Source organism: Gymnoscopelus braueri, assembly GCF_963280865.1.
Source record: "Gymnoscopelus braueri genome assembly, chromosome: 11".
NCBI classification, from domain to species: Eukaryota; Metazoa; Chordata; class Actinopteri; order Myctophiformes; family Myctophidae; genus Gymnoscopelus; species Gymnoscopelus braueri.
In genome coordinates, this window is record NC_137613.1 from 47,356,474 (window position 1) to 47,381,813 (window position 25,340).

At 39.6% G+C, this 25,340-nt stretch overlaps 2 protein-coding genes and 1 long non-coding RNA gene across 4 annotated transcripts in view; 1 reads left to right on the forward strand and 2 right to left on the reverse strand.

The window, feature by feature from the left end:
• Window positions 1–25,340, forward strand: part of LOC308094599 (uncharacterized protein) — a 99,502-nt gene that overhangs the window by 13,613 nt on the left and 60,549 nt on the right. The window lies entirely within an intron of this gene.
• LOC308094605 overlaps window positions 567–25,340 on the reverse strand; it is an 85,446-nt gene continuing 60,672 nt past the window's right edge. The window contains exon 2 of the long non-coding RNA XR_013933970.1: window positions 567–759. This is a non-coding gene — a long non-coding RNA (uncharacterized lncRNA). The remainder of the gene's footprint in view (window positions 760–25,340) is intronic.
• LOC308094602 (interferon gamma receptor 1-like) overlaps window positions 14,544–25,340 on the reverse strand; it is a 13,558-nt gene continuing 2,761 nt past the window's right edge. For both annotated transcript variants that reach the window (XM_080441359.1, XM_080441360.1), the window contains 6 exons: window positions 24,803–24,981; window positions 23,573–23,733; window positions 17,951–18,122; window positions 17,469–17,522; window positions 16,589–16,750; window positions 14,544–16,180 (listed from right to left, as the gene is read on the reverse strand). In XM_080441359.1, coding sequence (XP_080297485.1) covers window positions 16,050–16,180; window positions 16,589–16,750; window positions 17,469–17,522; window positions 17,951–18,122; window positions 23,573–23,733; window positions 24,803–24,981 — 859 coding nt within the window. In that variant the 3' untranslated portion in view covers window positions 14,544–16,049. The remainder of the gene's footprint in view (window positions 16,181–16,588; window positions 16,751–17,468; window positions 17,523–17,950; window positions 18,123–23,572; window positions 23,734–24,802; window positions 24,982–25,340) is intronic.

Below are 25,340 nucleotides of genomic sequence, written 5' to 3' on the forward strand. Positions count from 1 at the left end.
AATAGAGGAGATGAGAGAGAAGTACGAAGGACAGGCCAGAGTGGAGGCAGAGAGAGACCTGATGAAGATTATCCTACCTGAGATCGCCAGCAGCATCATGATCTCAAAGACAAAGATGAAGAGAGAGTTTGAGAGACAACTGGTTTGTTCAGATATGGAGAAGAACAGAGAGGTGACAACACTGAGAGAAGAATTAGAGGAGATAAACCAACGTTGTTCAGTGTTGGAGGAGGAGAATCTGAACTTATTGAAAAAGAGAGAAGACATATCAGTAGAAAGTGTAGGAGAGAGAACACGTGACGGAGGAGAAAGGAGAGGAGTGTCATGGCGGAGGAGATGTTTTTGCTGGTTTACAGAACAGTGAGGTTGTCAGTTAATGAAGAGCAGAATCATTTTTTAAATGTAATAAATCGGTATACTGTACTGTATGTAACACCTGCTGCACCTTATCTGCTGTATATAGAATATACTGTGAAGTTGTTTACACAAAGTTAGGTGACAGCTACTGAAGAATAATGCTGGTGGTGTATACAACATACCAAGTTTTTTCTTTATTTTTATGCACGTGTACATTTGATTTGATTTGATGATGCTCTTTTCATTCTCTTTTTGCTCTTTTTGCACTCTTTCTTTAAATCTTTTTACGTTTTCTTTATTCTATTGTTATTACTTATGCTGCTGCATTGTTTGAAGGAAGCCGAACCAACATAAGTTTTACTCTTATGTACCTGTACACAAGATGTAACAATAAAGTACAACCTTGAACCTTGAACCTTGAACACATGGGTAAGCCTTTTAATAGTGGTGTTAGTCTCTGATCATTATCACATTCAATTCAATTCAATTCAATTTTAATTAAATTTTATTAAAGTGTCAAATCACAACAAGTTGTCTCAAGACACTTTACATGTAGAGAAGAGACCCGACATCCCACCCTGAGCAAGCAATTTTGCGACAGTGGCAACGAAAAACTCCCTCTTAACTGGAAGAAACGTCAGGCAGACCCTAGGCTCTAGGGTGGCGGCCTTCTGCCTCGACCGTGTCGGGGGAAAGAAGAGAGAGAGAGGGAGAGACAGACAGAGGAGAGACAGAAAGAGATACAGTGCAAGTAGTAACAATAACACTAGCAGCAATATAATAGTGTAAGATAGTATATGATAATATAATATAGTACAGCAATAGTGTGTATGCAGTATATAATGGTATAATAAAAGAATGTTAAGATAATAGACAGTATAGTGTAGTGGTATAGTGTAATGTAGTAGAAATCCACGGTCGTGCTCCATGGAGAGGCCCGGTCCGCAGTCACAGTATTGAGCCGCAGCTGGGGGTCCATGGACCTGCGACGTGGGAAATAAAAGAAACTCCGGGGAGCAGGTCCCCGGTTGTAGAATTAGTGGCAGGCCTTACTAGAGCGTGAATCCGTACAGGGTTAATTACGATTGTACCAATGGGCTATAGGCTTTATCATAGAGAAAGGTTTTTAGTCTAGTCTTAAATTTACAGAGTGTGTCATATTACATAGAGTAGCTACTCACATTACATAGAGTAGCTCTCTTTAGCAAAGCTCATTCTATTTTAAATAGGTTCTGTAGTTTGTTAATTCATGGATGATGATGATGATGATGATGATGATGATGATGATGATGATGATGATGAAACTTTGTTTTAAATTATTTTTTTTGTTTTGCAGTTAGCCATAACAGGGTGGCTAGCCACATTTTGTATAGGGATCTGTCTGTTGAAGGGGAATGGGTCTCTGAAATCTTTGATTTATAACGGGAATGTGGTCAGGAAGAACATTATGTCCAAAGAATAACTGTGAATGTGGAGGAGTTTAAAAATAGAATCAGTGCAAAATGCATGCAAGCTTGTGCAGAAGAAATTTGGCAAAGCCAAAATTAAACATTGTTTTGTATAATTTGGCTTAAAAGTCAGAGGTCACTTTATGCGCAGATAAGATGACATTCTGCCATTACATATCGAAACAGGAAGATATAGGGTCATAACTGAGGAGGATAGAATATGTGAATACTGTGATCTGAATGAGGTGGAGAATGAAATCCATTTTATTTTATTCTTTGTATCATGATCTGAGAGAAATTTTTAAAAGTTTTAAAAAGTCCACACCCCTGATCTAAACCTGATAGATTATGAGAATGGTGCTTTAATTGAATTTGGCCATATTCTATTTTTAGAGGGTGATTTATTATAGATTAACTTTCATTGTATTAACTTTATGCATGTGCATATGAATGTATGTACTGTTTGTGTCTTGTTCAAAATCAGGTTGCATTATGAGTTGCTGGCTGGGTATACACTGGTATGTTTATGTTTAATTGATGTGACTGACAATCAATCCCATGTGGGATGGGTCAAGAAATTGTGAGGACCCAGAAATAAAATATTTATTCATTCATACAGTAAAATCATTCATATGAAAACTGTTCTTAACTATGAACAATTTGGCAGATTTGCAATAAAATTAAATAAAAATTTTATCCATTGCGTTTATTTTCCTAACTTTAAGTTGAGCTCATGGGTCATAACAAGTCACATGAACAGATAAACTTCACTATAGGATTTCATAGACGCATTGGTTTCAGATCAGCATTATTACACTTATTTTATAACTGCTTTGCAATGCTTTAGCAGAAACACACTCGTCTCAGATCAGCATTCCTACACTTCTTTATTACTTCATAGCTGCTATAGATGCTTAGCAGAAAGGGATGAAGAACATTGTGGAGTCTTAACCATTCGAACCCCAGCATCCATATTCTGGGGGTAATATTAGCCAAGAATTGATGACCTACAAGCTCACAATGTGTCACAGCACGATGCGTTGTGAGCTTGTAGATCGGCTGTTTTGGCAAAGAGATTTGCTGCAGACAGGAAAAAGTCTAGATGGTTTAAGTGGTTACATCTTTATTGCAGACAGAAATAATCCATCCACACATCACTTTAGTTAGAGCCACCATGAAGATGGATCATTTTCAGTGTCATGACTGGATCTATATAATGTTGAGATAATTCAGCTTTTCTACACATTAACCACTTGTAATCCCAGCATCCATATTCTTGGGGGAACATTAGCAAAAAAAATGCAGATCTACAAGCTCACAACGGGTCACAATTGAGACGGGCAAAAAGCGAACCAAGTACAGAGACAACTCAGATCCAGTTTACTAAGTCTAGAGGATTTAAGTGCTTCAGTATTACTTAACTTAAAGTTGCAATCTGTATGATTTACGTCCAACCTGAGGTTCAAACGCTGGTCACCCACATGATCGAGACCACAGTTCTACCACTCAGTCCAGATTAGTTTTGTCTGCTTATTATAAGCAACTTTTTGGCTTATTTTTCTGTAAAGTAGCTTGTAAATATCGGTAGTTGCGGGTTGCTTTTTTGGGGGGGCTTGTTTCTAAAGTGTAGTTGCTTATTTTGGCCTCGTTTCCTAAAGTTGTTTAAACCAGTGGCTCATGTCAAGGATTCCCAAATTAATATTTGTCCACGGACCACCCATCTGAAAATATTTTGTGCCAGCGCATACAACATTTGTGTTGTTAAAAAAAATCAAAAACATTCCATATTTTTCACTTTATATCAAGATTATTCTTTTTTTGAAATAGCAGATCTATAAGCTCACATTGTGTCACATCGCGACATGTTGTGAGCTTGTAGATCGGCTATTTTCAAATAGCCAATGTATATAGGTTTAAAGTGCTCATGTGGCCTAGTAGTTGTTTTTGGGCTTGTTTCCGTAGACCTGGTTGCTTATTTCTCTCGCAGAATCTGGCAGAGGCTGGTCCAGAGGCTGGTATCATGAGCTTCAGGCAGTACTACTTGTCAACCAGTAGGTGTCCTATCTGACACTATGGAGAGACCACCTCCAACCACTGCACATGTAGTTATATTGTATTAACATATTCTATACAGATTGGTTAAAACAAAATGTGTGATAGCCTACATTCATTAAAATATGTTTTAGGGGCAAGGCCACTTGGTCTTTGGTGTTTTTCACTTTTTGAGGGCACAAAGGCTAAATGCCAGAACAGGAAGGCCATCGAATAAAACAAGATTTTACAAGATTCCATTGAAATGATTAATTGAATTTAAGAGTTAAGGATGATTTAAAATGTACTATCTGCAGTGAAATAAATAAATTGTGGAATTTACAATCTGATCCTTGCTCAGCCCTGCACCAATCAAAGTTGCTGGATTGGATAAAGATGGGGACTAGGAGTTAAGAATTCAGAATCTTAACAAAAGGTACTGTGTCTACATGACAAGAAAAAGACACTGGTGTCTACATGACAAGAAAGAGACACTGCGGTGTCTACATGACAAGAAAGAGACAGAGGAGAAAGTGGTACAGTCAGCTGGGGTATTGTATTGTGATGCAATTGTATTGTCTTGTAAATGTACTTCATTCACATACCCAATGTGTAGCAATACCATGGTTTGTGGTCTTTTTATTTTAAACATCTTAGATCAGGGGTCGTCTTCAACGTTTTTCAGGCCGTTGAAGGACATGAAGCAGGGACCCCATGTTGTGCAACAATGCAAAAATAAGTCCCTAGCTCAGTGAATGTTAGGGACCCAAACATTCATTCAAGCTCATTGTGAGCTTGTAGATCTGCTATTTTAAATGGCTGAAATGTATATAGGGCTGAAGTGGTTAATGTATGTTCTATAATAATAATCCAAATCTACAAAGTAACTTATAGTTTTAACTAAAGTTTTCAAATAATTGTAGTGGAGTAAAAGTATAATATTTGCCTCTGAGATGTAGTGGAGTAGAAGTAAAAGTACTGAAAATTGGAAATACTCTAATAAAGTTTAAAAAATACCTCAAAATTGTAGGCTACTTAAGTAGTACTTAAGTACAATTTTGGTCTTACAATTTTGGTAAGACCGCATGGCTAATTTGCATACACGTAATATATTCATATCCGTGTATGCAAATGAGCCATGCGGTGTTACTACAATATAAACAAACTGCACGCTAGCCATGGATCAAATGACGGTCGTCTGTTACAACCATCATGGATGAACTTCAACCTGGTGTTTGCACGTTTTCCCCTTTTGCTCCATTCATCTACTTAAACGTTCATATTTCAAATATAAAGTGCTTACCCCATGGCCATGGATGTTAGAATTATGTTCGGGCCCTCAGAAGTACCCATATCTTCGGTATTGTTCAATAAAAAGCATTTAATCCGATTGGTCGCCATTTTCTCATAGAGTTATAAGGTATCAGAGTGCGAAGTGGATGTATGTTTTGTAATAATAATCCAACTCTACAAAGTAACTAGTTACTAAAGTTTTCAAACAATTCTTGTAGTGGAGTAAAAGTACAATATTTGCCTCTGAGATGTAGTGGAGTATAAGTAAAAGTGCTGAGAATTGGAAATACTCCAGTAAAGTAAAAATACCTCAAAATTGTACTTAAGTACAGTACTTGAGTAAATGTACTTTACACCAACGCCCATATAGAACCACAAACAGCAATTATTTGATCTGTTTTAACACTGAAACTATGTGTCAGATTCATCTTCGCCGTTAGCCTTAGATCAAGACTATTGTATATGTATTTTATCGATTTTAATTTATTTTATTTTATTATTTATGTTTATATCTTCGAGAGTAGATATAACCCCCTCAGTTTGCCCTGGAATGTCACCAGTAAAGCCCGTATTTCTCCAAACATGTACAAATGCAAAATATAAGGTGCTTACCCGCTTGCCCCAAATGTTAGCTAGGTGTCCGGAGTATTTGTGCAATGTATAAGTCCATATTTTTCAATTAAGAAGTGTTTTAATCCCGTCTGTGTCCGATTCTGTCGGAATTCCAATGGGTGGTAGTGACGGGGCGCATCCAGTGAAAGCCGGAATTACACTCAATGCCTACCAAGAAAAAGTAAAGTAAGGAAAGTAAACGAGGGGGGAAAATGGCGTTTGGCCACAGACGGGATTAAAACACTTCTTTATTGCACATCTTTCTTTCTTATTACTACTCGTAAATATATGTCTTTAGATGTATCTATGAATTGAATTCACAAGACCTTAATGGAAACCAGCCCTGAGGGCTTATTTGGGTTGTCCATTTAGCATTATTTTGTATAAATCTGTGCCACTTTTTTTTTGCCAAACTGTTAATAAAGTATTCAATCAATCAATCAAAATCATCAAAGTAAGCCAGAAAATCTACATCTAGCACTGAGAAACACTCACTACTGCATGCTGTATTCTAATACTGGGGTATTGTCCAAACATACTACAATATAACCCTGTTGAGTTCACCCTATCTGTAATAAGGCAGTATGGTTTTTAATAAGAGCATTGTTATCTGATGTTATCAATCACTCCAAACAAATTCACAAAACAGAATTTTTATTAAAAAAATTGCAGGACAAAGTTAATCATTCAAATAAAACAATTTATTGCAAGAAAAAGGTAAACATACTTGTGATATAGATCCTAAACCAGGGTTCTTCAACAGGGGGTCCGGGACCCTTAGGGGGTCCTCAGAGTTACTACAGGGGGTCCGCCAAATCTTTGTCTGATATGATTATTTCTTTTTACCTTAACCACTTGAACCCTAGCATCCCCTTTTTGCGAGGCGTTGAGAGCTTGTAGATCGGCTATTTTTGGCAACGAGGCTATAGGTGTAGAGGGAAAAAAAGTCAGACTAAGTTAAAAATCTGAAACACAATTTTATACAATATAGAGTAGGGGGTCCCTGCTTTATCTCTCTCTCAGCTAGGGGGTCCTTGGCCTGAAAAGGTTGAAGACCCCTCTCCTAAACAGCTTACATTATTGGACCAAATACTTCAATATCGATAGTGATGAACATTTCCTTCTAATTTCTCTTTTAACTAACAAATTGCAAAAATAGCTATAGTGTGCATGCTCGATCTGCTACTTTTAAGTAAGTATAAAGTCAAGCTTAAGTTATTATAAACCAAATCAAAATGTGTACAACTAAGATCCCAGGATATTTAGTCTCATATCACAATAGATATATCGATAGAACAGCCCTAAAAACAGAAGTCTCCATACTAGTATTATCAGCATTCAGTCAGTCAGTCAGTCAGTCAGGATTATAAACAGATTATATGGCATTAAAAGTATGCTAATAATGCATTATAGACATGAGATGAATCAATGTTATCTTCACATAACATAAAAAGGCAGCAGGTATGCATGTACATGAGGTTAGACATAAGGTGCAAGAACATATGAGCAGGTCCACATGTCGGAAGGTATAGTCCATTGTCCAGTGCATATGGCAGACAAAAGGTCAAATCCACAATGTATATCAACGAAGCAAAGAAATGGAAATGGGGTGTAAATAATCCACACGAACAGAGGTAATCCAATATATGGGAAACAGTCTGTCAAAAGAAAGTGTTCCAGTGTCGCAGACTCGCAGGGCAGCCTGGTGAGAGGCAGTGTTCATTCCTTGTTCATTAATTTGTCTCTTTCGTCCTTATTCGAAAACACCCTATAGGACGTGGTCCCTGAATGGATTTGTAAGTGGTTCCTGCAGTCTGCTCTTTGAGTCTAAGGTCTTGAAGTCTTCTCCTCAGTAGACCGATGGACCCCTTCTTCTGTCCATCCATTTGCCTAGAATGTATAGAGTACTATAACAAAAAAAACATCACATGGATGCACCTGGGACGTATCATCAGTGTTGTAGCCTGGGGTCTCGCAACATACACCCTCGCCCAGGTGACCCAGCCGGGGTTGATCAAGCCCCGACTTACGTCCCAGGTAGCTACCCACGGTCAGTCGTCCTCTTAGGGCAAGACAGTGCCACTCAAACCGCTTGTCCGGAACTACTCTGCCGGGACTGGGGGAGAAGAGAGGCTCTGGCACGTGGAGGGGCTAGGCTCCTCCTCCGTCTCACCAGGTCCAGGACCTGAGCGTTGCACCAGACTCCCCCACTCCAAACATTTCATTCTGGCGTGATGGTTTCTTGGCCCGTGGTGGTACTGCAGGCTCCTCTTATGGCTTGCTTGAATGGCCCTCCTTAAAGGCCTCACCGTGGATTTGTTGGGCTTCTTCCTCACGGAAGACACAGGCTGGGGCGCCAACCCATACTGCTCCCGGATGCCGTCTACATTCCGGCTGTCACCCGTCTCTCCGGTGGTCACCAAACTATTCCTGGTAGTCACGTAGTCTATTCCTATGAGCCACTATAAATAGAATAACAAACAGTATTTAAGGTTAAGGAAGATTAATGGGACACACATAAGATATTTATCAGTGAGAACTTACAGATCTTAAATACATTTTGTTTGACTCGGTTCCACAGATAAATATTATGAAAATCGCAGATCTACAAGCTCACAACGCCCCGCGTTACGATGCGTTGTGAACTTGTAGATCGACTATTTTCATAATTGTTGCCTTTTTCTTACATTATTTGCCAATTTGGCCAATGTTTTACCTGTTTTAATAGAATAGTCTGTTGATTACTTTTGATGCAGTAATGGTATTTTTTCTTTGTCATTTTCTTTGGTATTAAAAAGGTCTTAAAAGTCCTTAATTGTCACTTCACTGTCATCTGGGGACTCCCAAAAAATAATGTGGGGAGCCCCCTGGGGTCACAACCCACAGGTTGAGAACCACTGCTATAGAAGGTCCTCAAACCTCTGCATATTAAAATCTTCAAAGAGAGAAACAGAAAATCAGGAGAGAGTAACCACATTTATCAGTCCCCCCCCCCCCTCCATGGCCAAGTGCAAACATATGTTATTTTTTACCCTCTTCAACCTGAATTATAAAAGAAATTGGCATGTTATTTCAGTCCACTTTAGCTAATGGTTAATGTGCCAAAAAGAGTTGCATGGGGTTCAATGTAATGGGACCCAGGCAGGATCCATGAGTGGTCTTTATGAGCCCCCTACAATATTGTATTCCGTTTTAATTCATGTTGAAAATAGCTGACTTTCAATGCTGGACATTCACCAGTAAAGCCCGTACATGTACAAAAAATATATATATGGTGCTTACCCGGTCGCCCTAAATGTCAATAAGCGGTCCGGAGTCTCTGTGCAATGTATTAGACCGTACGTATCAATAAAGAAGTGTTTTAATCCCGTCTGTGGACGATTCTGTTGGAAGTTCCCAATGGCGGTAGTGACGAGGCGCATCAGGTCAAAGCCGGAATTACACTCAATGTAAACGGGAATAAACGAGGGGGGAAATGGCGTTCGGCCACAGACGGGATTAAAACACTTCTTTATTGAAAAATATGGACTAATACATTGCACAAAGACTCCGGACTGCTAGTTAACATTTGGGGCAACCGGGTAAGCACCGTATATGTTGCATTTGTACAGGAGAAGTACAGGATTTACTGGTGCATCGTAGTGCGGCACGCTGTTTTGGCTTAGCTGGTTAGTTTAGCAATGTCCAACCAAACCAAGCAGTCTTTAACTTATAGTCTTTAACTTGTCCAGATCAAACAACTTGCTACATACTAACATGTGAACAATGACGCCATGGCCTATCATTTTGTGGTGTATATTTAACGATTTATATCTTATAAATGCATACATAGAACGGACTTACCCTGAGAAGAAGTTACAAACAAACAACAGCTGTGCAGAAGTGGTATCCGGTCTCGGATACGGAAACTGTCTACATCACAATCCGGATGTAGTAGGCGTATTCTAGTGTGCGCCAGGAATTAGCGGTTAAGAGTTAGATAATATATATTTTAATTAAAAATACGTTTAATATGTATGGCAACTAGGCTATTTCAAGAAGGTGCTGGCCTGGCCATCAACAGAAAACCCCTGCATTTATAAACATTTTAAATTCTCTAAGCACAGTTATTTATTGATCATTATTATTATTATTATTATTATTATTGTCTCCGCCAGGCCGAAGGCATGGTGGAGAGTATGTTTTACCCTCTGTCCGTCCGTGTGTGTGTCCGTCCGCTCACAGCTAACATTGGTCAAGCTTCACGTGACATCACAATACCTAATATACCTCGCCTGGCGGAGACCTGTGCTCCGAGGAGCACATTTTCTAGTTATTATTATTATTATTTGATTCGGGATATATTAACAGCATCAACAACATTCAAAAAGGTGCTTGCCTGGCCGTGAACAGAAAACCCCTGTGCTAAACATTTTAAATGTTCTAAGCACAATTCATTATTGCTAGTTATTATTATTATTATTATTTGATTTGGGATATATAAAGAGCACGTCATGGATTAAATGATCCTCAGACAGCAGACCAACGAAACGTTAAATCCTAACGTAATTCAGACGTAAAATACAATGATCCTCAGACAGCAGACCAATGAGACGTTAAATTCTAACGTAATTGAACGAAATTACGTTAGAATCTAACGATTTGGTATACTGCAGAAACGTACGATGGAAACGTTTCAGCCTGGAGACTGGGTTGGTGTGTGTGTGTGTGTGTGTGTGTGTGTGTGTGTGTGTGTGTGTGTGTGTGTGTGTGTGTGTGTGTGTGTGTGTGTGTGTGTGTGTGTGCGTGTGTGTCTTTAAAAGCAGTGATAAGGAACATGGGAAGAGGTCTACAGTAGGAGAAGATGAGTTTCAGTTTATACATATCACTGGCTGCTATGTTTAAAGCTGCATTACACCTCAAGCAGACTAATAATCTAACCTTTTAATTAATTGTCAGGTTCTGGTCTTATTTTGTTTACAAAGTGAATGTTATTCTTGTGTGACCCTCAACACAGGATTTGATCATTCCAGGCTCAAATTATTAGTCTTGCCACCACCATCAATAATCATGATATAAGAGCATCTATCTGCACATACAAACAACGTTCACTGGAGCAGTGGAAGCTCTGTTTTGTTGTGGGTACCTGTGTTGTTGTGGAGCATTTCCTATAACAAAGTATAGATAGCCTACAGTAGTGTCATTGCTGTAACTTGGTATCTGGAATGTGATGCTGTTGCTGCAGGGTGAACTATGGGTATCATATAATATAATGGATGTCTTATAGCCCCACCACCCAAAATCACTGCCAGCCGCTACTTTGAGGCAGTATTACACAAACAGCCGGTTGTGTTGTTTTTATGTTTACACAGGTTGTGGGTGGTGTTTAAGGAGCATGTTCTGTGCAATAGCTGACTAAGCCATGGAGGAGCTTTTACATTTATATGGTTATTGGAGAGAGGAGAAAACTGAGGAGCCAGGAGTGGAGAAATGGTGAGCAGATCTAACAGAAGTTTAATAGTTTATCATTAGAAACCTGTTTTTATATATTTCAGTGGAGTTATGACTAATGCATCATGATCTGAACAGTGACATCAACAAGCTGCTGATTAGACTGAGTGAGTTTCAAAAAGTGTGACACCACCATCCGAAGAAAACCCCCAAAAACGGCCGATTAATTAAACAAAAACAAAGCCTGGGCTGGGGGGCTAAGCCCACAACCTAGGCTAGTGGAGACCTAGCTCCGTTTCTGATCACCCAGCACCAACATTAGAGCACCTGTCAACTGTCGCAGGGCCGTAGGAAAGGGGGGGGACGGGGGATTCGTCCCCCGTGGGCCGCGTAGCGGCCTCGCGTGGGCCGCGAACCGGTATTTTTGCAGCGAGGCCACGGGGAAAAAGAGGAGGAAAAAAAAGCCTCAAATGAGGCCGGCACTAGGACCCCGCGGCCGCTGCCTGGAAGGGAGGGCTGCTGGCTGCTGGGCCCAGATCACGATCAGCTGTGTGAGCTGCTTGAAGGTGGAAGAGCGGCCCCACCCCCCCTCTCCAGTGGCGGAGCGTCCGGGGAGGCCAGGGAGGCGGCCGCCTCCGGGCACGCGACCCAGGAGGGCCCGGGCCGTCAGATAATAAATCGGTAAAATCAGGCAAAAATATGAATTAAACAACATAACCCTAACCTAACCCTACCCTAACCCTAAAACCGAAATAAAGTGACAAAAAGCCCCCCAAAAAGTGACCGAATCCGCCGAAAACCCGCAAAATTTTGCGCGCGCGCACGCGCGTGGGCCGGTACAAATATATCCCCCCCAACTGGGAATGGCTTCCTACGGCTCTGCAACTGTGTGCACATTTTCAACACCCGTGCGCTATGAGCCGTTCTTTTTTCAAAAAGGCACATATTCAACATATTAATCGCATATTTCCGCGCAAAAAAATACTAAATATGTGAAATATGTGGTGCTCGCTTGATTTCACAATCCCCACATTTTTCCACATAAAGTTTATAAAGTCATCGCTTCACCCGCTTATTCACGTTTCACATTCACACTGTACAGAAGCAAAACAAATCGTGGTGTGCCGTGAAACAACAGTGCTTCTGTGTGTGTGTGTGTGTGTGTGTGTGTGTGTGTGTGTGTGTGTGTGTGTGTGTGTGTGTGTGTGTGTGTGTGTGTGTGTGTGTGTGAGTGTGTGCGCGCGCGCGCACACTGTTGTACAGGGGCAGACAGTGCAGCACACAATAGAAGATAAACTCTCCTCCCCCTTTGCTCAATAATGTAGCCTAAATTAACCTGCTCCGTCAAAATAAAATAAAACTTTCATAATGACATTAAAGGGTCTACACCATGAAAATCACTTTTTTGGGGGGTCCCCAGTGTCTCTTATACCCAAAAAAATGTTTTTTTTTTAAATTCAGTCATTCCTTCTCATTTCATGGATTTCCAGAATGGGCGTGTCTGAACAGGCGATCTCAGAATGGAAATGTTTATGATGTCATAAACATTAATGATGGCAAACCCAATGTTAAATGAAAAGTGCCCGAATTGCTCCGAAACTTTTTCTACCCCCCCTAAGTGGGGGTCTACGAACAAATACTTCGGGCTCGGATTTTGGCTCCGCCCCCCGGAAGTGGGTGAAACAGGCACCTCAAACACTTGGTGGAATTGTTCAAAAATGTTCAAAGTGTTTTTTTTTCGATTTTGTATTTTTCTTAGATGCTTCTTTTTATGCAGAATTTTTCCTTTTTTTTTTTTTTTTTTCTTTTCCTTTTTTTTTAAAAAATATTTCTTTTTATTAACAGACAGAATTGCTCAGTAGCCCCCCCCTGCACAAGAGGACGTTTTGGTATTGCAGCTGAAAGTGCTGTATAAGCCAGAGACAATTGACTTGGGATGAGTATATCTGAGTGATGATTTAGGCTCAAACCTTTTGAAAAAGGTTTGAGGGACATACACCATATGATATTAAATATCAAATATTTTTTTTAAATTCATGGTGTAGCTCCTTTAAAGTTTATGATACTAGATGCAACGTCCATTGTAGTCCTTCTAAACTGAGTTTGAAACGTTGCCAGCAAACCTCCTCAGACAAAAGTAGTAGTATTCCATGGAACAATTAACAATTTACGTACTGTAAGCATAATATTTTAAATCCCTTTAGAGAAAGTAAAACCACATAAATACCAGAGTTTATGACATACGGTAATCTTTTTGCCTTGAAGTATGGTAATTTAAATGCAGAGAGTTGACAAAAGTTAGCTTTTATGATGCCAGTTTTGCATACCTCAACTCACTCAAGGACCCCTAAATTAATATTTATTTGACTGCGGACCTCCATCTGAACAATATTTTGTGCCAGGTTGTGTTGTTATAATGTTTCAAGGATTCTAAATGTTTAAACAATTTTCCCCGAACCCCACTTTGAGAACCAATACCATAGCATAGGCCATAGGGTGTAGGAAAATCACCTTTATTAAAATCAAAATGCTTTTTTTTCTAGTTCACGCATATTTCGCATGTTCCATCACATAATCAAGGATTTTGGCCCGCATAATGTTCACATCATGTATACTTTACATTACTTAGTATTATTAATATTTATATTTATATTTATATTTATATTTATATTTATATTTATATTTATATTTATATTTATATTTATATTATTATAATGATGTACCGTGCATGTTCACATCATACTATACATACCTGTAAGAACAAATATAAATGTTTTTTCCATTTTGGACATAATAGCCAATTTTACAAGGAGGAGCCCAGATGTCCATAGTGCCCACCTATCCTGTATCCAAATAAACTATTAGCCTTCCCCATTCTCTGCCTATGGTTTCTGGTAATATTATGGACCACTTATTTTGTATGTCCGTGGCAAACATCTAATTTTGAGAGAATGTCCACCACAATGGTGGTGGTGACTACAACAAACATTGGAGCCACTCATTTCATTTCATTTTAGTCATGCCACAATTCTACCACATACATTACTCATCATCATCAAACATTACATTGAATCCAGATGAAGTCAAAGAGACATTTTAACTTCATCTGCAGAGGAGACGCTGCTGAGCTGATCCACCTTCAACAATCCAGAGTCTGAGTTCAACTGTTGTACAACACATGTATGAGTACACTGTATCAGAGACATTATTCTGTCCTTCAAAAGTCTAATTGCTTGGTAAAAGAAAGTTCTTTGTCCTCTTTCTTGCCATTAAGGCTTAAGGTATTTTTTCCCTCAAACATTCAGATTAAAATACCCAACAACAAGGTTTCATTACAAAGCCTCTAATGAATTAGATTATTATTTTTAATGGAGTCCCAGCCCTAGTTGTATGCTATAAAAGAGTGCACCTCGCAGGCGGATTCAGAATACACTTAATAAGTGAATTGTGATTGTGACTGTAATGCACAAAAGTGTGTCTGTTAATCCCTTGTGGCAATTGTGTTTTTATCACCTTGGCTAATCAAAGACAAATAAAATGTGGTGGATCTGCGTTTTGCTACAATTCATTTCAGTTTAATTAATCCATAACACACCCGATTCTCAACCGATTGCAATAATTCAAAGTTCTCTGTAATCTGCAAAGTGTTGGTGTATCGATTATGTGTCGGCCAAACATAACACAGGCATGCTTGATGAAGGCAGCAAAAAGCCACAGCATCCATCAGATCTGAAAGACTCTCTCAAAGGTTCACTCACAATTTAGGTGGAATTTCAAAGACTTATTCCTTCATTAATTCAAAGAAATCAAAGAAAAGTTTACCACAGGCGCTTGCAGGGTTCTGTCTCTTCCGTTTGTTCATTGGTTCCACCCATTGATTGAATAATTGATTGATTGAATACTTTATTGGACAGAAAACAGGTACAGTCATACATTAGGAATAAAAGGATAACAACAAAAAAGTCCCAAAACTGTTTCCATTGTGGTCCTATGTATTCAATTCATCAACTATTCATTCATTCATCAACCCATAGTTATAATATATCTAGAACACTAGCGTTTCAGACAATATAGACCCTCCAGAAAAATGCGTTTATGCGATCGCAGAATTTACCGCATAATCAGCAAAATGGCGCATAATTATGCAGGGGTAACGTTTTTTCAAAAAGGCCGCATCGCATCGCATAAAATGCGCATCGCATCGCATAATATGCGCATCGCATCGCATAATATGCGCTTCGCATTGCATATTTCCGCATATTTCGCAACTTTTAACATATTTCGCATTTTTCGCAACTTTTTGCATATCGCATATTTCGCATATTGCCGCATATTTCACAACTTTCCACATATTTCGCAACTTTCCGCATATTTCGCAACTTCCCACAATTTCACCGCATAAAATCCCCCCGCATATTTCGTCGCAAAATCAAGGATTTTAGGCCGCATAATCAAGAGTTTTAGCCCGCATAATCAAGGATTTTTGTCCGCGTTTTTCTGGAGGGTCTAACAATAGAAGCATGTAGCAGTAGAACTATAAAGTCTTTTAACACCATGGCCTCAATAATCCCATAGAGTTATAATATATCTAGAGAACGGATGGCCCCGCCCCCACCTATCCATTTCAATGAAAGTTGCTCACCAGCGCATGAAGCACCCGGAAGTACCTCTACTTCCTGGAAGTACCTGTACTTCCTGGAAGTACCTCTACTTCCTGGAAGTACCTCTACTTCCTGGAAGTACCTCTACTTCCGGGATTGGCTCCAACGTAGGAGCCAACAGAGCAGCAGAGCGCACTAGCATTTCAGACGATAGAAGCATGCGCAGTAGTGTCCTAAATGTGGAAGTCTTGCAATACCATATTTGCCCTCCAGGCTTCTATGGCTTGGATAATGCTCTGCAGTCCAGGGAGCTTGAATACCACCAGTCCACCAGTGCACTTGCAGCGCCGCCCAATCCTGTTCCAAGTACGCCCACCACGGCCGACCAAGCCGCCGAACCCACTACACCTGAAGAGAGACAGACAGTTAGGACATCTGAGAGAGAGACAGTGTAGGACAGACAGACAGACAGACAGACAGACAGACAGACAGACAGACAGACAGACAGACAGACAGACAGACAGACAGACAGACAGACAGACAGACAGACAGACAGACAGACAGTAGGACAGCTGAGCAATGCACTGTGAGAGTGAAACAGTGCATAATCTTTGCCTCATATGGGTTATGGTTAGGTTTTGTAGCAAACTTAGACCAATGAGAAGCCATTGTTATTCTTTACAATAACTGTGAATACAAGTGAATTAATAGAAATATGTCTTTGTTTTTAGATTGTTCATTCAGTGACTGATAGGGGAAAAGTTATTTTGGGTTTGAATTACTCAGTACGCCACAGGTTCGATTCCCCTCAGCTACCTGCTGATTGAAGGAAGGCTACCAGACTTCCTGCCAACACTCCTCCCCCATTGGCTATGGCCCATGATGACATCATACTTGCAGCGTATGTGCCGGCGGTGATTCCTGCGGAAGTGAACCCGAGTCCTGCCAGGACCAAAGGAGATACAGCCAAAGCACAACCTGTAAGAGAGAGAGAAAGAGAGAGAGAGAGAGAGAGAGAGAGAGAGAGAGAGAGAGAGAGAGGGATCAACCACAGCACACACTGTGAGAGAGAGAGAGAAAGAGATCAACCAGAGCACCCACTGTAAGAGAGAGACCAGAGAGAGAAGAGAGAGAATAGAAAGAGAGACACGGAGAAACGTTGAACTTGAACTTAATCAAGTGGTTAGCAGCTCACAGCTCCTCATAGATAGACATTCTGAGGCACTTCACAGAAGATGATGAGATGAAAGTAAGATGCAGTCACACTGCAGACCCATTCATCCAGTTCACTCAGTCATTCACATCAACGGTACCACAGTGTTATGTAGCGGGTCAGTGATTTAAATAGTTACATTCACATCAACAGTACCACAGTGTTATGTGGCGGGTCAGTGATTTAAATAGTTACGTTCACATCAACAGTACCACAGTGTTATGTAGCGGGTCAGTGATTTAAATAGTTACATTCACATCAACAGTACCACAGTGTTATGTAGCGGGTCAGTGATTTAAATAGTTACATTCACATCAACAGTACCACAGTGTTATGTAGCGGGTCAGTGATTTAAATAGTTACATTCACATCAACAGTACCACAGTGTTATGTAACGGCTTGGGCTGTAGCTCTGTGCCCCCGAATCATTGTCCGATCTGGCACTCCTAAAACAAACCAATAGCAGAACAGAACTGATCTTACCTCCACCAATGACAGCTCCTCCTACTAATATTGCTGTATGCATTTTACTGTTCCCTGTAACAGAAAGACACCATATGATCCTATTATGATCAGAACCTAAATTAAATTCAGTCAAAATGTTCAAGCGCCTCCGGAGTGGACCTCTGACATAGACCTACTGTACATTTAAACACTATCTGTACAGAGTAGACCTCTGACATAGACCTACTGTACATTCAAACAGAGCTACCTTTAAACACATTGAAACACTTCTGCTTTTCTTGTATACTAAAATGTATTTCAATAGTTTTGGAAAGCTGCTGACAATTGTCCCAAAAAGAGACGGCAAAACCCCAAAAGATTTGTTTCAAAGAGCTTTATATCAAAAAGTTTTAAACCAAGCTACCCTCACCAACACTATAACTATTTCTAAGGGACAGTTTCTAACAGCACACGTCACTATTATTATGAGGGCCTCCTGGTGGAGACTAACGGTACTGTACCTTCAGCAGGCAGGGCACAGACAGGACCAGTGTTTCTGAACAGAACACGGTACATGTGTCTGTCGTTAAACACGCGTCCTTCCAGCTCGATGCAGTACTTCTGCTGGTCCTCTGGGAAACAGAACTCAGATGTGTGCTTGTTGTCATCGATAATGGTCCAGCCGTTCTTCATCTGGGAGGAAGTGGAAGTGGATACTAATTAAATTATTGTTCAGAGAGAATCATCTTTGTTTTTGATCTGTAGGTAGTCTCGCGTAGCCAGACAACTATCCCACAATCTCTGAATGCTATATAGAGTCTGGAACTACACCTCCTGAATGTTATATAGAGTCTGGAACTACACCTCCTGAATGTTATATAGAGTCTGGAACTACACCTCCTGAATGTTATATAGAGTCTGGAACTAAACCTCCTGAATGTTATATAGAGTGTGAAACTACACCTCCTGAATGTTATATATAGTCTGGAACTACACCTCCTGAATGTTATATAGAGTCTGGAACTACACCTCCTGAATGTTATATAGAGTCTGGAACTACACCTCCTGAATGTTATATAGAGTCTGGAACTACACCTCAAATGCTATATAGAGTCTGGAACTACACCTCCTGAATGCTATATAGAGTCTGGAACTACACCTCCTGAATGTTATTTAGAGTCTGGAACTACACCTCCTGAATGTTATATAGAGTCTGGAACTACACCTCCTGAATGTTATATAGAGTCTGGAACTACACCTCCTGAATGCTATATAGAGTCTGGAACTACACCTCCTGAATGTTATATAGAGTCTGGAACTACACCTCCTGAATGTTATCTGGAACTACACCTCCTGAATGTTATATAGAGTCTGGAACTACACCTCCTGAATGCTATATAGAGTCTGGAACTACACCTCCTGAATGCTATATATAGAGTCTGGAACTACACCTCCTGAATGCTATATAGAGTCTAAAACTACACCTCCTGAATGTTTGGATAAAAGCGGATAAAAGCGGATAAAAGCGTCTGCTAAATGACTGTAATGTAATGTAATGTAATGTTATATAGAGTCGTGGACTACACCTCCTGAATGCTATATAGAGTCTGGAACTACACCTCCTGAATGTTACATAGAGTCTGGAACTACACCTCCTGAATGTTACATAGAGTCTGGAACTACACCTCCTGAATGTTACATACAGTCTAGAACTACACCTCCTGAACGTTTGGATAAAAGCGGATAAAGCGGATAAAAGCGTCTGCTAAATGAATGTAATGTAATGTTATATAGAGTCTAGAACTACACCTCCTGAATGCTATATAGAGTCTGGAACTACACCTCCTGAATGTTACAAAGAGTCTGGAACTACACCTCCTGAATGCTATATAGAGTCTGGAACTACACCTCCTGAATGTTACATAGAGTCTGGAACTACACCTCCTTAATGCTATATATAGTCTGGAACTACACCTCCTGAATGCTATATAGAGTCTGGAACTACACCTCCTGAATGTTATATAGAGTCTGGAACTACACCTCCTGAATGCTATATAGAGTCTGGAACTACACCTCCTGAATGTTATATAGAGTCTGGAACTACACCTCAAATGCTATATAGAGTCTGGAACTACACCTCCTGAATGCTATATAGAGTCTGGAACTACACCTCCTGAATGTTATTTAGAGTCTGGAACTACACCTCCTGAATGTTATATAGAGTCTGGAACTACACCTCCTGAATGTTATATAGAGTCTGGAACTACACCTCCTGAATGCTATATAGAGTCTGGAACTACACCTCCTGAATGTTATATAGAGTCTGGAACTACACCTCCTGAATGTTATCTGGAACTACACCTCCTGAATGTTATATAGAGTCTGGAACTACACCTCCTGAATGTTATATAGAGTCTGGAACTACACCTCAAATGCTATATAGAGTCTGGAACTACACCTCCTGAATGCTATATAGAGTCTGGAACTACACCTCCTGAATGTTATTTAGAGTCTGGAACTACACCTCCTGAATGTTATATAGAGTCTGGAACTACACCTCCTGAATGTTATATAGAGTCTGGAACTACACCTCCTGAATGCTATATAGAGTCTGGAACTACACCTCCTGAATGTTATATAGAGTCTGGAACTACACCTCCTGAATGTTATCTGGAACTACACCTCCTGAATGTTATATAGAGTCTGGAACTACACCTCCTGAATGCTATATAGAGTCTGGAACTACACCTCCTGAATGCTATATATAGAGTCTGGAACTACACCTCCTGAATGCTATATAGAGTCTAAAACTACACCTCCTGAATGTTTGGATAAAAGCGGATAAAAGCGGATAAAAGCGTCTGCTAAATGACTGTAATGTAATGTAATGTAATGTTATATAGAGTCGTGGACTACACCTCCTGAATGCTATATAGAGTCTGGAACTACACCTCCTGAATGTTACATAGAGTCTGGAACTACACCTCCTGAATGTTACATAGAGTCTGGAACTACACCTCCTGAATGTTACATACAGTCTAGAACTACACCTCCTGAACGTTTGGATAAAAGCGGATAAAGCGGATAAAAGCGTCTGCTAAATGACTGTAATGTAATGTTATATAGAGTCTAGAACTACACCTCCTGAATGCTATATAGAGTCTGGAACTACACCTCCTGAATGTTACAAAGAGTCTGGAACTACACCTCCTGAATGCTATATAGAGTCTGGAACTACACCTCCTGAATGTTACATAGAGTCTGGAACTACACCTCCTTAATGCTATATATAGTCTGGAACTACACCTCCTGAATGCTATATAGAGTCTGGAACTACACCTCCTGAATGTTATATAGAGTCTGGAACTACACCTCCTGAATGCTATATAGAGTCTGGAACTACACCTCCTGAATGTTATATAGAGTCTGGAACTACACCTCAAATGCTATATAGAGTCTGGAACTACACCTCCTGAATGCTATATAGAGTCTGGAACTACACCTCCTGAATGTTATTTAGAGTCTGGAACTACACCTCCTGAATGTTATATAGAGTCTGGAACTACACCTCCTGAATGTTATATAGAGTCTGGAACTACACCTCCTGAATGCTATATAGAGTCTGGAACTACACCTCCTGAATGTTATATAGAGTCTGGAACTACACCTCCTGAATGTTATCTGGAACTACACCTCCTGAATGTTATATAGAGTCTGGAACTACACCTCCTGAATGCTATATAGATTCTGGAACTACACCTCCTGAATGCTATATATAGAGTCTGGAACTACACCTCCTGAATGCTATATAGAGTCTAGAACTACACCTCCTGAATGTTTGGATAAAAGCGGATAAAAGCGGATAAAAGCGGATAAAAGCGCCTGCTAAATGACTGTAATGTAATGTAATGTAATGTTATATAGAGTCGTGGACTACACCTCCTGAATGCTATATAGAGTCTGGAACTACACCTCCTGAATGTTACATAGAGTCTGGAACTACACCTCCTGAATGCTATATAGAGTCTGGAACTACACCTCCTGAATGTTACATACTGTACAGTAGAGTCTGGAACTACACCTCGTGAATGCTATATAGAGTCTAGATTCTAGACTCTATAGGTGTAGTTCTAGACTCTAGAACTACACCTCCTGAACGTTTGGATAAAAGCGGATAAAGCGGATAAAAGCGTCTGCTAAATGACTGTAATGTAATGTTATATAGAGTCTAGAACTACACCTCCTGAATGCTATATAGAGTCTGGAACTACACCTCCTGAATGTTACATAGAGTCTGGAACTACACCTCCTGAATGCTATATAGAGTCTGGAACTACACCTCCTGAATGTTACATACAGTAGAGTCTGGAACTACACCTCCTGAATGCTATATAGAGTCTAGATCTACACCTCCTGAACGTTTGGATAAAAGCGGATAAAGCGGATAAAAGCGTCTGCTAAATGACTGTAATGTAATGTTATATAGAGTCTAGAACTAAACCTCCTGAATGCTATATAGAGTCTGGAACTACACCTCCTGAATGTTACATAGAGTCTGGAACTACACCTCCTGAATGCTACATAGAGTCTGGAACTACACCTCCTGAATGTTACATAGAGTCTGGAACTACACCTCCTTAATGCTATATAGAGTCTGGAACTACACCTCCTGAATGCTATATAGAGTCTGGAACTACACCTCCTGAATGTTATAGAGTCTGGAACTACACCTCCTGAATGCTATATAGAGTCTGGAACTACACCTCCTGAATGTTATATAGAGTCTGGAACTACACCTCCTGAATGCTATATAGAGTCTGGAACTAAACCTCCTGAATGCTATATAGAGTCTAGAACTACACCTCCTGAATGTTATATAGATTCTGGAACTACACCTCCTGAATGTTACATAGAGTCTGGAACTACACCTCCTGAATGTTACATAGAGTCTGGAACTACACCTCCCGAAATCCGAGAGAGGAAACTGGCACTTCCGTTCACGAAAATGTATTTTAAAATATCTTTACATTTAATGTTTTTATTTCCATTTCTGCTTAGCATAAAGCTATATTATGCTTAGATGATTTTGATTCATATTAGGATACATTTTTGCGACTGTAAAGACCAAACGGAAGTGGGGAGGAGGCTTCAGATCCACTTTATATTTGAATCATGATAAGAGCTTCCGAGTCCCAGACTGTACCGGACATTTGAACATTTGAAAATTGTGGGAGGCAACAGTCTGGCCACGCGAGACTAGTGTGTAGACCAGAGGTGATGCAACTTTGATGATGCAGAGGGCCACTATATTTCCACATTCACTCCAGAGGACCACATTACATATTATGCTGTTGGGCAGACACCTCTTATCTCCGTATTTTATTTTTTCCGTAAATTAATGCTGTACTTCGCCATTCTATGTCGCACAAAAGTAGCAAAACTAGCAGAACTACAAGCTCAAAACGCGTTGCGGTGCGACGCGTTTTGAGCTTGTAGATCTGCTATTTTCGCTACTTTTGAATTGGAATCCTGATTTTTATTTTGCTACTTTTTAATTGGAATCCTGAAAAGTAACATTTTATTTAATTTCAAATGCATTTACTTATATCAACCTTTTGAACTTAAATACAAAAACATTGGACATAAAAAAGACGAATTATCTTTTGCACTAAGCGTTCTCATATCTAAAGTATCTAATTTATACTTTATATAACGACTGAATGTCAGACAATAAATATTAAATAAGTATCCCCCAGATAGCTATAAGCTGTAACTGACGATAAATCATTTATTTCTGTTTAAGTTTCATGCAATACTTCTTGTCAACCAATAGGTGTCCTACCTGACCACATGATCTAGATTTCTCAATAGAAGAGCAGGGAGACAAACTACAACCACCTTTATATTAAACTCTACCATACAGACTGGTTAGAATCATGTTTTAATAACTAAAGACAGTCATATATTAGTATTGCATTAATACCCCAAAAAAATCACATATGTTCCCTCCCTTGTGTTAATTGTGCTGTCATTGGACTGCTATACTGACAATGTATTCACTGATGGAACCATGAGACCTTTTGGATTAAAAGCATCCATCCAATAGCATGTTATCTGTCAACAGGAAGAAAACAAGACGTTACCTCTCTGTGTTTATGGGTAACATTCAACAGGTGAACAGTGATCTCAACCAGAGGACTGTTGAGGAGCTTTAGTTCTTCATAGACGTGAAGGGGGTTGACAACATTCACTGAGGCCTTCAAGTCCTTCACAGAGAGACTCAGTGGAGGGAGGTCCAAGTAACCTGCAATCAAATGTCATTGAAATTCAACTGTTCAGGTAGGAATCATTACAGTCTGTTTCACCTCAGACTGTAGCACTTGACTTAGTCTTGACGACCATGCAGTCTTATGCAAAGGTAAAAATGTTATTTAGACTGATGCTAGGTTTATTGTTTACCTGTGATCCTAGTTTACTGAGACACTACACTGTCTCCCTGTATTCTATGATCCTATAGTTTACTGAGACACTACACTGTCTCTCTGTATTCTATGATCCTATAGTTTACTGAGACACTACACTGTCTCTCTGTATTCTATGATCCTATAGTTTACTGAGACACTACACTGTCTCTCTGTATTCTATGATCCTATAGTTTACTGAGACACTACACTGTCTCTCTGTATTGTATGATCCTATAGTTTACTGAGACACTACACTGTCTCTCTGTATTCTATGATCCTATAGTTTACTGAGACACTACACTGTCTCTCTGTATTCTATGATCCTATAGTTTACTGAGACACTACACTGTCTCTGTATTCTATGATCCTATAGTTTACTGAGACACTACACTGTCTCTGTATTCTATGATCCTATAGTTTACTGAGACACTACACTGTCTCTCTGTATTCTATGATCCTATAGTTTACTGAGACACTACACTGTCTCTGTATTCTATGATCCTATAGTTTACTGAGACACTACACTGTCTCTGTATTCTATGGTCCTATAGTTTACTGAGACACTACACTGTCTCTCTGTATTCTATGATCCTATAGTTTACTGAGACACTACACTGTTTCTCTGTATTCTATGATCCTATAGTTTACTGAGACACGTCTCTGTATTCTATGATCCTATAGCTTACTGAGACAATACACTGTCTCTCTGTATTCTATGTATGTGTTTACCTTGTTTATTGTAAGTCACTCTGGATAAAGAGTGTGTCATAAATGCCTACATTGTAAATTATAAAGCGCTCAGCCAGCTATTTCTAACGGTCCATTTTATCACAACATGGGCGTGACCGAGGTATGAGTGACAGCCTCATAAATAAGCACGTTACTGTAGTATTACATCATATTACTTACATTTTACATCAGCCGTATTGTAATCGTTGAATGTGAAGGACTTCTCCACCGTTTGGGACTGACGTTCGCCCTGTTTGGCTGATATCTTCACAGAATGGAGGTCCATGGAATGTTGTGCAGATGCCCACACCCACCAGGTGAGGTTGTACTGAAGCTCATCAGTTACAAACACAAAGTGCCTTGAACAAACACAACAATAAATACAATTGAAACAAAGGAATACCTGTATAAATATACAATACACAATACACAATGTCACTCATACAAATAAAAATGTATGATTTATATTAAACATACTGTATCATTTAAAGCAGTGATTCTCAAACTTCTGAATGTCAAGGACCCTCAGTTTGTTATGCCATGGACCCCCATTTTATACCATATTTTATCTCTTATTTCTTATTTTGTTGCAATAATAGCAATATCGTATATCACAATATTAGGATCGCATTGAGATTTTTTTAAATATCGCCCAAGTTACCTTTTCTTGTCATGATTGATCTGCTGTTTAACTTTGGTATTTCTTACTATACCTGGT